The sequence below is a fragment of the Dendropsophus ebraccatus genome, chromosome 4, assembly GCF_027789765.1.
Source record: "Dendropsophus ebraccatus isolate aDenEbr1 chromosome 4, aDenEbr1.pat, whole genome shotgun sequence".
Classification (NCBI taxonomy): domain Eukaryota; kingdom Metazoa; phylum Chordata; class Amphibia; order Anura; family Hylidae; genus Dendropsophus; species Dendropsophus ebraccatus.
Window position 1 is genome coordinate 45,334,352 of NC_091457.1, and position 14,162 is coordinate 45,348,513.

At 45.8% G+C, this 14,162-nt stretch overlaps 1 protein-coding gene across 1 annotated transcript in view; it reads left to right on the plus strand.

Annotated features, from left to right (window-relative positions):
- The first annotated feature begins 649 nt into the window (after positions 1-649).
- The window catches only part of PTDSS2 (phosphatidylserine synthase 2), a 43,876-nt gene continuing 30,363 nt past the window's right edge, over positions 650-14,162 (plus strand). Inside the window, exon 1 of the mRNA XM_069965761.1 lies at positions 650-958. Within this exon, the coding sequence (XP_069821862.1) occupies positions 777-958 (182 nt within the window). The 5' untranslated portion in view covers positions 650-776. The remainder of the gene's footprint in view (positions 959-14,162) is intronic.

A 14,162-nucleotide genomic window follows, 5' to 3' on the forward strand; every position in this document is an offset into this window, starting at 1 on the left:
AGGTCGGGGAACACTGCTGTATATTTGTTGCCAGTTTTCCCCTATTAACTTCTATGGGGACAAATCTGCAACATTTCAATCTTGTGTGAACATGCCCAATGGGTGAAATCTGCAGCAATGCCATGTGTAGCCCTCGTATCAGTATAGACCCGTGCTATATACATGTAAAGTATGTAATAACAAGACAGTTATTATATGGAGGCAGGTTTCTATTTTTATGGTGCGTTCACACCTACAGGATCTGCAGCTGATTTTCTGCAGCAGATTTCATTTAAATAACTGAACACAGCCTCAAATCTGCTGCAGATCTGCTGCAGATCCTGTAGGTGTGAACGCACCCTAACTAAACCTCAATTGGAAAGTAATATTGTCCCAAGTATGTGATGGAGGAGGGCCCCCTCTCAGAGCAGCCCTGGCTGTGACCCCACAGCTCCTTGAAGGTTAGGGTCAGTGACCTCCCTAGGAGAGCTGCATATCATTTACTGGGAGCGCACACTTGGCGAACTCGGCTTCAGCACCGCGGACAGCGCATGCGTGACGGGCTCACTCGCGCCTGGCGTGATCCCCAAACCCCGCCCCCTAGCAACGACCGAGCGCTATCGTCCAGCCGGCTGTCAGGGCTGGCGACGTCACGCGGTCACGTGTCCCCGACCCACGTGGTGAGGTGAAAGCGTGCGTCCCCGGCTGCTCCGCCTTCTCCCCGGTCAGTGGGAGACTTCCCAGCGGCACAGTCGGACGGAGCTGTCCATGATAGCGGTGGCGGCCACTGCTGAGCCATGATACGCCATGAGGGCAGGAAGGGAGCCGCCAATAGGAAGTCCTCCTTGGACGGACTGTGCTGGGAGGAGACGGAGGGTAGGAGTAGGAACCCGGCCGCCAAGTCCCTGCACAGAGGGGAGACCGCCCGGAGGACCACCGAGTCCGAAGTGTTTGATGATGGCACCAACACTTTCTTCTGGTGAGCTGCCCGCCCTGCCTGTGCCCTAGGCTGCTGTGCCAGGCTTAGGCCACCTGTAGCTGGGGACTCCCTCTACTACTACTACAGCTTCCATCATCTCCTGCCTGCTGGGGGTCCCGGCTGTGCGCGGCCTGAGACCCCGCTCACATGGAACTCCATGTCACCAAAGATAAGGGACCTCCAGCCTGGGCATGGGGGACTACAACTCCCAGCATGCTCTAGCAGCTCAATAAGTCACCTTGTGTCTGTGCTGCAAAATATCATCTAGGTGCAACCTGGGAAACCTATGGAGGCAGGCCTGCTGTTACCATAGTTACCCAGTGTTTGTGTATGAGGCATCTGCCGGTGATCACACTACTCATTGCCAGTTATTGCCTATACTGGAGGCGGGTATCATGGGGGCTGTGTGTGGCCCCTGAGGGCCAGGGACTTACCCAGGACCAGTGATGAGGAATCCCTTCTCTGTGATCAGCCCCTGTTGCTGCATGGTGTATAGAGGGGCCTAGGGGATATATATGTGGTATATAGAGAGGTCTAGGGGATATATATGTGGTATATAGAGGGGCCTAGGGGATATATATGTGGTATATAGAGGGGCCTAGGGGATATGTATGTGGTATATAGAGGGGCCTAGGGGATATACAGGTGGTGTATAGAGGGGCCTAGGGGATATATATGTGGTATATAGAGGGGCCTAGGGGATATGTATGTGGTATATAGAGGGGCCTAGGGGATATATATGTGGTATATAGAGGGGTCTAGGGGATAAATATGTGGTATATAGAGGGGCCTAGGGGATATACAGGTGGTGTATAGAGGGGTCTAGGGGATATACATGTGGTGTATAGAGGGGTCTAGGGGATATACATGTGGTGTATAGAGGGGTCTAGGGGATATACATGTGGTGTATAGAGGGGTCTCGGGGATATACATGTGGTGTATAGAGGGGTCTAGGGGATATACATGTATATACAGGGGTCTAGGGGATATATATGTGGTGTATAGAGGGGTCTAGAGGATATACATGTGGCATATAGAGGGGTCTAGGGGATATATATCTGGTATATAGAGGGGTCTAGGGGATATACATGTGGTGTATAGAGGGGTCTCGGGGATATACATGTGGTGTATAGAGGGGTCTAGGGGATATACATGTATATACAGGGGTCTAGGGGATATACATGTGGTGTATAGAGGGGTCTAGGGGATATACATGTGGTATATAGAGGGGCCTAGGGGATATACATGTGGTGTATAGAGGGGCCTAGGGGATATACATGTGGCATATAGAGGGGTCTAGGGGATATATATGTGGTATATACAGGGGTCTAGGGGATATATATGTGGTATATAGAGAGGTCTAGGGGATATATATGTGGTATATAGAGGGGCCTAGGGGATATACATGTGGCGTATAGAGGGGTCTAGGGGATATACATGTGGCGTATAGAGGGGTCTAGGGGATATACATGTGGCATATAGAGGGGTCTAGGGGATATAGAAAGAGCTATGGGATATACAGTTTGTATGTAAAGGGATATATAGAATATGCCCATGGTGTATATAGAGGAATCTTTTTCTGGTTGTCCCTGGGGGCAGCGGGGGAGAAGCTCCTTGTTGTATCACTTAAGGGTGACTCTAAAATATTTCAGTGGTTTTTCCTGTATGATCTAGTATTTCAAACTTTTCCACCTTAAATAGTGACCTGTTTGGTGAAGCGGTTGCTGGGAGATGCTCTGTACACCTGACCTGTTGTCTCTCAGGACACCCTAAGTACTATCTCCTGCAGTCAGTAGGGCAGTCCAGTCACCTGCTTTCAGACCTGTCAGGTGTGTTTTGGCAAGAGTTTCTTCTATATCAATGTTTCCTAACCTGTGACCTCCCAGATGTTGAAAAACTACAACTCTGGTATAAAGGGGCAGCTAACTTGTATCCAGGCATAGGTGGTAATGTTAGATGGCCCAGGACACCTTCCCCCATTATCTGAGGACTGGTGTTATATCATGTACAGTGTGACCTGTGGGAACACTCTCCCCTGCTAACAATCGATGTAGCTGATTTCTAGATACACTCAGCGGAAAGCTATGACTGCTGACACCCCACCACGTACACTATATAGGGAGATGGACATATGCTGCTGCCATACACCATTGATGGCAACTTGTCCAATAGGCCAGTCCCATGTTGCCTAAACATCCACCCTTAGGAGTGACCAGAAGGGCCCCATACATGTTAATCATTGGTCCTCAGCCTGTGGCTCTCCTGCTGTTGCAACACTATAACTCCCATCTTCTCCTGTTAGGGTGTGTTGGGAGTTGTAGCTTTGGGAGCACCTCTTTTGTCAGGCGGTCCTGCTGAAATCTGCTTTTATCTAATGCTGGGGTGTAAAACATGTGGCCCTCCAGCTGTTGCAGAACTACAATTCCCATCATGCTTGGACCACCAAAGCTTTTGATCATAGGAATTATAGTTTTGCAACAGCTAGAGAGCCACAGCTTTGACGCCTGTAATCTAATCTGTGTGGTTATCTTAAAGGGACAGAGAGAAGGGCGGATCAGCTCGCTTTGCATCTGCAATATCTGGCCCTTAATTGTTGTTAATGGGTGTTTGTGTGTGGTAGAAGATAGGAGTTGTAGTGTACCATCCAGCACTCCCAGACATGTACAGTATTAAACTAAAAAAGAACTTTTAATACATGAGTGCAGTTAAAATCGTGGAATCAATACAGGAGTGCAGCTGGCACCCAGAACACCACCACCTCCTTTAGGGGCATGTCACCATGTACACAAATCTCCAACCACTTTCTTTGTTGGGTTGTGACGGATGACTGCAGTGTGCTCTGTAATGGAGCCCTGTAGCATCCCCCGCAGATGATGTTCTTATAGGAGCTGTTTTCTGCATAACAGGTTGAGACATTAGATTCACTTAAAGGGGTTCTATCAGCCGGTTAGATTTGTCTGACCTTCTCATAGTTCCTCTTTAAAGTTTTAGTAGTTTTGTAGTAGTTCTGGTTACTGGTATTACATAATCAATAGGTCATCACTGTGCTGCTCTTCTATAGGTGCTATAGGTACTGTAGGTGCTCTTCTATAAAGTTTGGTTGTGTGATCTGGATCTGTTGTGATCACTAGAGTGACGTAGATCGGTTAATGGATCCCTGTACTTGGAGCATTTTTCAGCTGAATGGAGTCTGACATGGACAGACTCCTGCATCAGTCCGCTGGTGGGTGCGAGCTGCAGAATGCAGGTTATCAGTCGCCATTCCGCAGTGTGCACGAACCATTACGGCCAAACGATTGTCTGGCAGTCTGTTATCTCTTCTGTCTACACCAGATGTTTGGCATAGCCAAACTTACTGCGGTTTATTTCTTCCAGATCAAAAGGGTTGGGTAGTGATTTTTTTTTTTTTTTTCCCCATCACGCTCGGCCCCAGTTTCCACAGCATAAGTACCCCATACACCTTCGGTTGATGGCTGAAGCTGTGTGAATCTATGGTGTATGGGGATCCTTGTCATGAGATTGATCCCAGTGCCCTGTTCTGTGCGTGCGGCATGTCACTTGCTGTATGTCACTGTATATAAAGCCAGGTAGCATTGGGATAAAATCTTCACCTTGAAACCTGCCATCCCTGTGTCCTCCTGTGACTGCCGGATCAGGTTACACCTCTTCATATATTCATTGTATTGTGGTATGAAACCTCTGCCGTAGCCCTGAAGAGATCAGGAAAGCGTCCCAGTGAAAACTGCAGGCTCATATGCTGGCACAGCGCGGGATCACATGGGGACTAAATGGTCTTAGAGCTGCAGTTATTGAGGCCAAGATTGGGAGAAGTCTGGCACATTGTGCAGTTTTTCCTAAATAAACAATCTGAGTGATATAGGGGCTTGAAGCCTGCATCTACTGCATAGGTGAGATCCCCCGCTGTATTATTCATGTGTACTTTGCACAGTGGATGCTCCATCCTGGGGGAGCACTTTCCCTTGCTGACAGTGGATGTATATGATTTCCGCTCTGCATTCGGAGCCACATAAATCAATGCCTTGAGCTCTGTTCATATTGGTGTGATGGCTTTTGTTTTTACATGATCCATGACAGAGCGTCCATCTCTTTTTATCCTATGACTAAAGTCACTTCAGGTCATCAGACTGGCAGTCAGGTTGAAACGCGTGGCATTAATACAGATGCAGAAACCAAGCTTAGAGGTGGGCGAAGACCTAATGTAGAGAGTTTGTGTCATGTGATCAGAGACCCCCGTGCTCCCAGTACTTTATAGCCTCTGCGCTCAGACGTTACATCTTTCCTCTGTCACTTGCTTTGCGGAGGACGTGTGAATACCGTCACCTTCTCTTCTGCATCATTACAGCTGGTGCCATGTCAAGCCAAATGCTTCCATATTAATAGATATAAAGACTTTCACAGCTTCTTCTCGACTTCACACAAATCCCTTCTTCTCAGGGTGATGTAAATAGCTGGTGTTCCTGGGGTCAGATGTGGTGTTTTCTTGTAATAGTAGTTCAGCTTCTATATCTGCCAGCACTTTGTAGTTGTGGGAGGCAGCACCTCGGGGAGTAGTTGGCAGGCGGCTGCTTCTCTGGGGATCCTTCCCTGCTATGCTTCAAAGACAACATGGAAGCCTGCCGTTGCCTTGGATTCATCTTCCCTCATAGGAAAGGGCCCAGAGTCCTATGATAGCAGGCCAAGGCCAAAGTAATTATAGAGAGGCTATTATGGCAGCGAAAGTTCCCAGATCCATAGAGTTTTGGCTTACGTCTGCTTCTATATAGGTTAGACAGATGACTCCAGGAGCCTATGGCAAGCTGTAATGTACATAAGTATTAAAGGGGTACTTCAGCATATCAACTGGTGTCAGAAAGGTGTACAGATTTGTAATTTACTTAAAAATTGTAAGTCCAGTACTTATCAGCTGCTGTATGTCCTGTGTGTGTTTTCTTTCCAGTCTGATACAGTGCTTTCTGCGGCCACCTCTGTCCATGACGGGGACTGTTAAAAGCAGGAGAGGTTTCCTCTAGGGATATTGTACTGATTTGGACAGTTCCTGTCATGAACAGAGGTGGCAGCAGAGAGTACTGGGTCAGACTGGAAAGAATACACCACTTCCTGCAGGACATACAGTGGCTGATAATTACTGGACCTGAGATTTTTAAATAGAAGTAAATTACAAATCTGTATAACTTTCTGACACCAGTTGATTTAAAATACTTTTTTCTGCTGGAGTACCCCTTTAATAGAAAACATCTTAAGCCTTTAAGGTGTGTGTGTATCTTGTTATACTACAGCTTTGGTTATGGAAAGTATTAGGTGCATAGACAAGAATATGTCCTTTACGGTGTAACATTTATAGTGGTGTCTGCAGGCTGTGTACACCATTACAGGCAGCTTATCCTACAGAAGTGGAGTTCTTGGCGTCTATTTCAGCAGCTCGGTGAACCCTAGGAAGAAGGAACTGGCAGTCCTCACAAGTCTGCACAGTGTCAATGCTTTCCAGATCTTACGAGATGGTGGTGTTTACCAGCTGAGCGCTCCGAGTAGTGCTATGTGCTGCTAGCATGACCTGTATTCGATATTACATCCTACAGGGTATTCATTGTAGGTAAAGGAGTTGTCCCAAGACTAAAACGTAAAGGGAACCAATCGGCACGATTGTTCTCAGATGGTTCCCAGCAGCAAAGTATAGATCTGCTGTGCAGCTCCCCGAGGATATAGGTCGCGGCTGCAGCGGTAGCTTTACATTGGGGGAAAAAGATGTCTTATTATGCCGCTCAAGACTAGGAGAGGAGTGGCGACTAGTCACAGCTTTTTTGCCTGTCAGCGCTGCAGGGGTGATTAATAGGCAGAGAGACCACTAACACGTCTCTACCGCCCAAATGACTAGTTGCAGCCCCTCTCCCGGCCTCACGTAGCGTAAAAAATTCCTTTTTCCCCTGATGTAAAGCTACTGCTGCAGCCGCGGCTGGTAGCCTTAGGGAGATGCACAGTAGAGCTATACTGTGCTGCTGGGAACCATATCAAAACAATCCTGCTGATTGGTTCAATTTAAGGTCAACCCACATAACCTAGCTGACATGGGGTCCGACCCCGATAATGCCCCAGCTGGTCACAATTATAGAGGACACTTGTCCCCGTAAGAGAACAGAGGGGGTGCAGTAAGCTTAGGTGGGCATACCATGGGTACATGGCAGCCACCATGTCTAACAGGGGCTTCCTGTGACCTTGTCAACATTTTAGTTTTCTGGTCTATAAAGATCCAGCAGTTTTATACTGAGCTATTCACGGATTCTAACACAACTCAGATTGTAAAACACTTGAGGAGCGACATTCTTCTTTATTACAGAGACGTATTGTCCGCTGACTCTGCTTTCCATTTTACTTCTCTTATTGCTGGAGGCTTCTGTTAATTGGCAGTCTTAGTGATGTGTATGCCCGTATACACCATGCATGTAACATGTCACGTTCCTACATTGCTTTCAGAATGGGATATATGCTGTATGATGCCTTCCTAAGTACTGAGGCACACAGACACCACTGCCTTATATATGTACTCAAAGAATCTCTTAGAGGGTTAATTGCTCTTCTCTGAAATGGTATAGTAAGGTTCTGCAGCAGCTATGGGGTATCTAGTGTACCATGTACCAAAGGGAGAGGAACCACAATGTTCTGTCGGGTCTGTTACATAGCGGACATGACTGGCGTCTCTAACATTGCTTACACAGGATCTGTGGTGAAGCTTCTTACACATATGTGAACAGAGCCTACACTATACATTGTACATAGGTAGCTGATGAGCGTGCTTTTCTTCATAGAACATTTAGTGAGATAGGGGACCAGAATCTTCCGTTATCCTATTATATGAAGTGGTGTTAAAGGTGTATTCCTAAGGGTCCATTTACACAAAGATTATCTGACAGATTATCTGCCAAAGATTTGAACCCAAAGCCAGGAATGGCTTTGGACCCTGAAGGCCCTATTTCATGGAACGATTATCGGCCATTACAGTTTATAATCGTTCCATGTAATAGAAGGCAATCAGCCGACATGAACGATGCGGCAGACGCTACCCCCTATGGGCTGCCCGGACGATCTAGCGATCACCCGGGCAGCCCCACCGTGCCACACCCCCTGTACTCACCTGTTCGCTGCCGGCGTGTGCAATAGCGGCGGCAGCGAGCGGGGAACAAGGAACAAACGAGCGCTAATAGCGCTAGTTTGCTCCTCTAGTCGCCCTGTGTAATAAGGGCTTTACTTCTGGAGATTGCGTGTTTTTGGGGGATGGTCGCAGAATATAACCAGCCTATACTGGCTCATGTGCCATACTTACTGTCAAGATCCCTGCTGCAATACATGCCTCTATTCATCTAAGGGTCCATGCAGTTGCTTGACCTGCTGCAGAGCTTCTGAGATACAAAGGGTATGTGCTGTATGACATGCCTCAGCTGCTGCAGAGCTTGTGAGATACAAAGTGTATGTGCCGAATGACATACCTTAGCTGCTGCAGAGCTTCTGAGATACAAAGGGTATGTGCTGTATGACATGCCTCAGCTGCTGCAGAGCTTGTGAGATACAAAGTGTATGTGCCGTATGACATGCCTTAGCTGCTGCAGAGCTTCTGAGATACAAAGCGTATGCCGGACGACAAGCCTTGGCTGCTGCAAAGCCTCTGAGATACAAAGGGTATGTGCTGTATGACATGCCTCAGCTGCTGCAGAGCCTCAGAAAATAACCTTCACATCAAGGTTATGCGATAGATTGCACCAGTTGCAAAAAGTACATGTACGAGTTACTGTCCGTCACCATTGACTAACACATTGATCCCCCTGAGGCAGCAGCATGTCACGGCCTGGTATTAGTTATGTTTCCATACAGTTTGCTGTCCTATGTAGCAACAAGCTCTGTCACTAAGAGGGCACCCAGGAGCCTTTGTGTTACAGGGACTTGATGGTAGCAGATCCTTGTATTCTGGACGGTAGCATTAGATGTCAGGTTACTGTAATGGAGCCGTCGCTGTCATCAATAACGTCTCCTTTCTCCTGTGGCTGCCCCCTCCGGCTTCACTAAGATCACTCTCCTCCTCAGGAAACCTACTCATAAATGAATTAGTAGGATGAGCGCAATGTTTTCAATAGCCTGGATTAAGTGGATTGAGATTAATGTTCTGGATAAACCCCATTATGTTGACATGACGCGTCCTGCAGACACACAACAGTATTAGGAGCATCTCCTAAACTCCCCACTTATATAACCTGTGCCGTGTGAGCAGCCCCCAGGCCGTGCATACGCCTTCTCATCTGCTTTATTATTAATCAGCCGCTTCCATTATCATGTTGTAACCTCCTCTTAAGGCATCCTAATGTATAGAAGGAGAGTTTATTGCATAGGATTTCTCTAGGTATTGTGTAGCCCATAAGGATGTTATTGGTCACATGATCTGATTTTCTCTCTCCGGCTCCTGGTTGCTGTGTAGTGTCAGGGACCAGGTAGATATACACATGCCGCCATATGCAGTGTTCTCAGTCCGGAGCCCGTTGCACTTGCCAGTAAATCCCATTGTTCTGTTATATAAGTATCATAATCTTTGAAGCAATATTAATGGCCTCGAGCGTCCTGGCATCGAACTGGTATTTGTAATATACATAGCTCAGAAAGAATGCCACAGTGGATGGGGCAGGGAGACTTAACAGATTCTTACAAGTCCCAACAACTTAAAAAAATAGGATATAGAAAAGTTATTGTAGGATCCCCAGTCTCCTGTAGGTTGGACCAGCAAGTTAAAGGAGAAGTCCAAATTTTTATTAAAGTATTGTATTGCCCCCCAAAAATTATACAAATCACCAATGTACACTTATTACGGGAAATGAAAATAAAGTCCTTTTTCCCTGCACTTACCACTGCATGAAGGCTTCACTTCCCGGATAAAATGGTGATGTCACGACCCGATTCCCAGAGCTGTGTGGGCTGTGGCTGCAGGGGGACACGGAGGGACACAGGGCACTGGAGGGACACTTGAGCATCCCTCTGCCATCATCCTATCCAGCAGCAACAGCCCGCACTGCTCTGGGAGTCGGGTCGTGACATCACCATTTTATCTAGGAAGTGACATCACCATGTTATCCAGGAAGTGAAGCCTTAATGCAGTAGTAAGTGCAGGGAAAAAAGGACTTTATATGCATTTCCTGCAATAAGTATATATTAGGTATTTGTATAACTTTTAATGGACAATACAACACTTTGATAAAAATTTTTGCTGGACTTTTTCTTTAGGGTACAAACACACACCGTATACGCAGCGTATATTCTGCTGTGATACGCAGCAGATACGATCTAAATAACTGAACACAGCTTCAAATCTGCACCATCAAATCTGCTGCGTATACGGTGTGTGTGTTTGTACCCTTAGGGTATAAACCCACACACCGTATACGCAGCGTATTTACTGCTGCGATACGCAGCAAATACGCAGCAGATTAGATCTAAATAACTGAACACAGCATCAAATCTGCACCACCAAATCTGCTGCGTATTTGTTGCGTATCTGCTGCATATACGGTGTGTGGGTTTGTAGCCTTAATGGAGTCCGTTGGACACGGTCACTGTACACATGAGTTTCTTGTACGCTTATTACATCTCTAATGTCACCTCCAGCTGGTAAGTAACAAGGTGGCACTGGTTTGGCCTGGATGAGCAAGCTGGCAGGAATGTAGACTATAAAAGCTGCGCCGCTTCTAACCTCAAGTCATGGGACATAAGTATCCTACAAGTGTTCGGGCTGTTCTCTGACTTTGCCTTTCAAGAGTATTTTAAAGGGGTTATCCAGCGCTACAAAAACATGGCCACTTTCCCCCTACTGTTGTGTCCAGATTGGGTGGGGTTTTGAAACTCTGTTCCATTGAAGTAAAAGGAGCTTAATTGCAAACCACACCTGAACTGGAGACAACAGTAGGGGGAAAAGTGGCCATGTTTTTGTAGCGCTGGATAACCTTTAAGACTTTCATAGCTATGACCTCAGTTTCTTCAGTTACAATCAGAAGAGGACAGGAGGCATGCTGCCATGTTTTCAGTTTTAAAAATTTGACAACTCCTTTAAGGGGCTACCTTTACAAGAATTGTAATAACAAAATGAACTGGGCACTCACTGGGGTTACTGAGCCCGTAATGGTGCACAGCTACAATAAAAAAATAAAAAAAAAATCAAAATAGATTCTAAAATTACAGGCAAATTAATTGAATAATTTGATTAATTGCCCAGCCCTAGGCTGGCAATATATACTCTGTCCAGGAAACTAGAGCCATGACAAATGCAACATGCTGGCTGTGTTGCATTTGGCATCGCCTCACATCATGCCCCATAGGTACAGACCAAGTGTAGAGCTGGTCTAGCTGCATTCCAAGGTTGTTGCCCCGGAATGATGGACCTATAAGAATCGGGTCTTATAGGTAGTGTAGCATTGGTTTGATCTACTAAGATAATATATATAATGTACATGTGCGTATGTAGTGAAATGTATATTGTACCGCTTGCATGAAGGAGTAAAATTTTAATGGTTATAAGAATGGCTTTCACTGAACCAGTTCTGCTACTTCTGTGTCCCCAGCTTTCCTGGTCACAGGTCAGATGAATCGTATTGTTCTACATTGCTTTACTTCATATGAATTCCATTGCTTGTTGACTTTCTTGTTCATTGTGTCTGGCAGAGCAGCTTGTCAAATGTGAAGAATGCCGTGTGTGGGGTTGGGGTGTTTTGTTTTTTTGTTTTTTTTTTGGGTCATTTAGAGTGTTTGTTACGCCTAGTATTTTTGTTACTGTTGTCCTCAAAGGGTTGTGTGCTCTAAGGGTACTATTACACAAATCGATATTCAGACGATTAACGATAAGCAAGCTCAAATGATCGCTATGGCAAACGACCTGAAATCGTTCTACCAATTACACAGAACGATAATCATTACTTGCGTTTGTCCTGTCATAGCCACTGCGTTTGCCGCTACTGCGAATGACCAAACAACGTCTTAATACATGCGAAGGATCAACGATAAAAATAGGTCCAAATTCTATTAACCAACTAACTATTTCCGCGTTGTCTGCTTTTGCACTGAACGATTATCGCTCAAATCAGAACGATTTAACGTTTTTTCAAACGATAATCGTTCCGTGTAATAACTCTCACACTCCAGCACTATCATCCAGGATAGTGTAATCGCAGGGCTCGCTTATCTATAATCGCTGAGCTTGGATGTCCTAAAAAAAAGGAAGACAGATCTGCGCTTCATATAGTTGGGGGGACAGTTTTCCTCCATTCTTGTGATCGGTGGGGATCCCTCAGATCAGCTTGTTCCAGATCTATTAAAACTGTTTCCAGATGTGTATTTATTTATTTTTACTTTTGGTCCATTTATTTTCAACCGTTTTTAACTCAAGAATAATGTGTGAACGTGGCATCTGTCTACCTTATATACCCCTGAGGACACCTGGTGGAGTGAAACATGTAGAAGCGGTGGTGGTGTATGTTTGTTGTAATGAGTGACTCCCACAAGTGTACCACTAAACAATACAATACTTACCGTATTCTTCTATAAAACACAACACCACACTAGAACTGCTGTCCAATGATTAACCAGCAATGCTATGACACTACAATAAGGGTCAAGAAAAAAATGAGTATAATGGTGCCAGCACTTGATCGCAGAAATACCAACCAATAGAACCAACTACGAAAAGTGAGCTATTTGCCAGTCATTTTAGATCCTATGTAGCGAGGGCTAGGCAGTATGGCTAGAAAATTAAATCCTGAATCCTGATGTGTAATATTCAGGACTCTCTGTGTATCCATGTAATATAGGAGGTCATCTCTGTGCATCCATATCAGTAGCCCCCCCAAAATAAATTGTATTCTGAATGTAATTAATCAGGACCGGCGTCAGCACCAGGCTTACCTGGGCAAGTGCCGGGCCCAGAATGTGTGTCAATGTCTGTATTAGTTATGTGTGTTTCAATGTCTGTATTAGTTATGTGTGTTTGTGTATGTTAGTGGTGTCTTAAGTGATTGTGCAATATGGCTGGCATGGTCATGGAAATACTGTCTGTCAATATAATGGCACTGTGGCTGTTATAGGAATCCTGGCTGTCATTATCGGGGGGCGGGGGGGGGGGGCACTCAAATTTAGAAGCATTGTGCTCCCTTTTTACACTTTCTCTGCATCGTCATGACAAAATATAGCTCTGTGTCAACTTCTCTACTATCGAGCAGTCCAAAAAGGGCATTTGAAGGTCATTATTGCAGGAGCCAAAGACAATAGTAATGCCTGCTCTTTTTACCCTTTCTTTGCTGCAGCCTGTACAGAGCCATATTACTCATGATGCAGCACAGAAAGGGTTTATCCTATAACATTACATTTGTTATCTGCTTTAACATGATGACCTCCATTCTCATGCTGCCCACAAGAAGAAAAATGTGTGGGACCTGGAGCGGAGGTCATCAGAGCAGGAGCCAAATAAGTAACGTCTGCTTCTGGGCCTGTTCGCAGGATTGGTGCTGAAATTCTGCTCTGAACCCCCGACCGCAGACTCAGCGTTGAATCCCGTCTGATATCTCTCTCAATGGGAGGCCTTGTGCACCCCTCCGCTCAAAGAATTGGCATGCGGAGAGTGGGGCGTGTGAGGCCTCCCGTTGAAAGAGAGAGCAGGCGGGATTAAGTTTGGAGTCCGTGGGCGAGGGTTCAGAGTGGAATTTTGGCGCCAATTCCGTAGAGTGAACGGGTTCTTTCTGTGTTGTAGTATGTAAGTGATACAGAGCTGAAGCACTGAAAGGCTAAAAGAGGAGACTACTTGTCCTCCCTCCGCGTAGGATCCCACACTTTATAATTTTTTTTTTTTTTGCAGTTTAAAAAAATCTAATTGTTAGCTCTAAGGGTGAATTAATTTGGCTAATCATCCAAGTGCTATATAACTTTGTTTACTGTAACCAGGAGCAGTGAGGCTAATAATGTGACCTGTACTCTGGCCTCACCACTTTCTGGCCATAAAATAACTTGTATGTGGCATTTTTCACCAGTATTCCCCTCTGACGTGTTTGACCTATGAAGACCTATGTGCCCTTTAAGTTATGTGGATGTCAGGAGGGTGATGTCCTATTTGGACCAGACTGGAGGCCCACTACTCACTTACTGGAGACCTTAGTATGTTAAATAGCAGCCC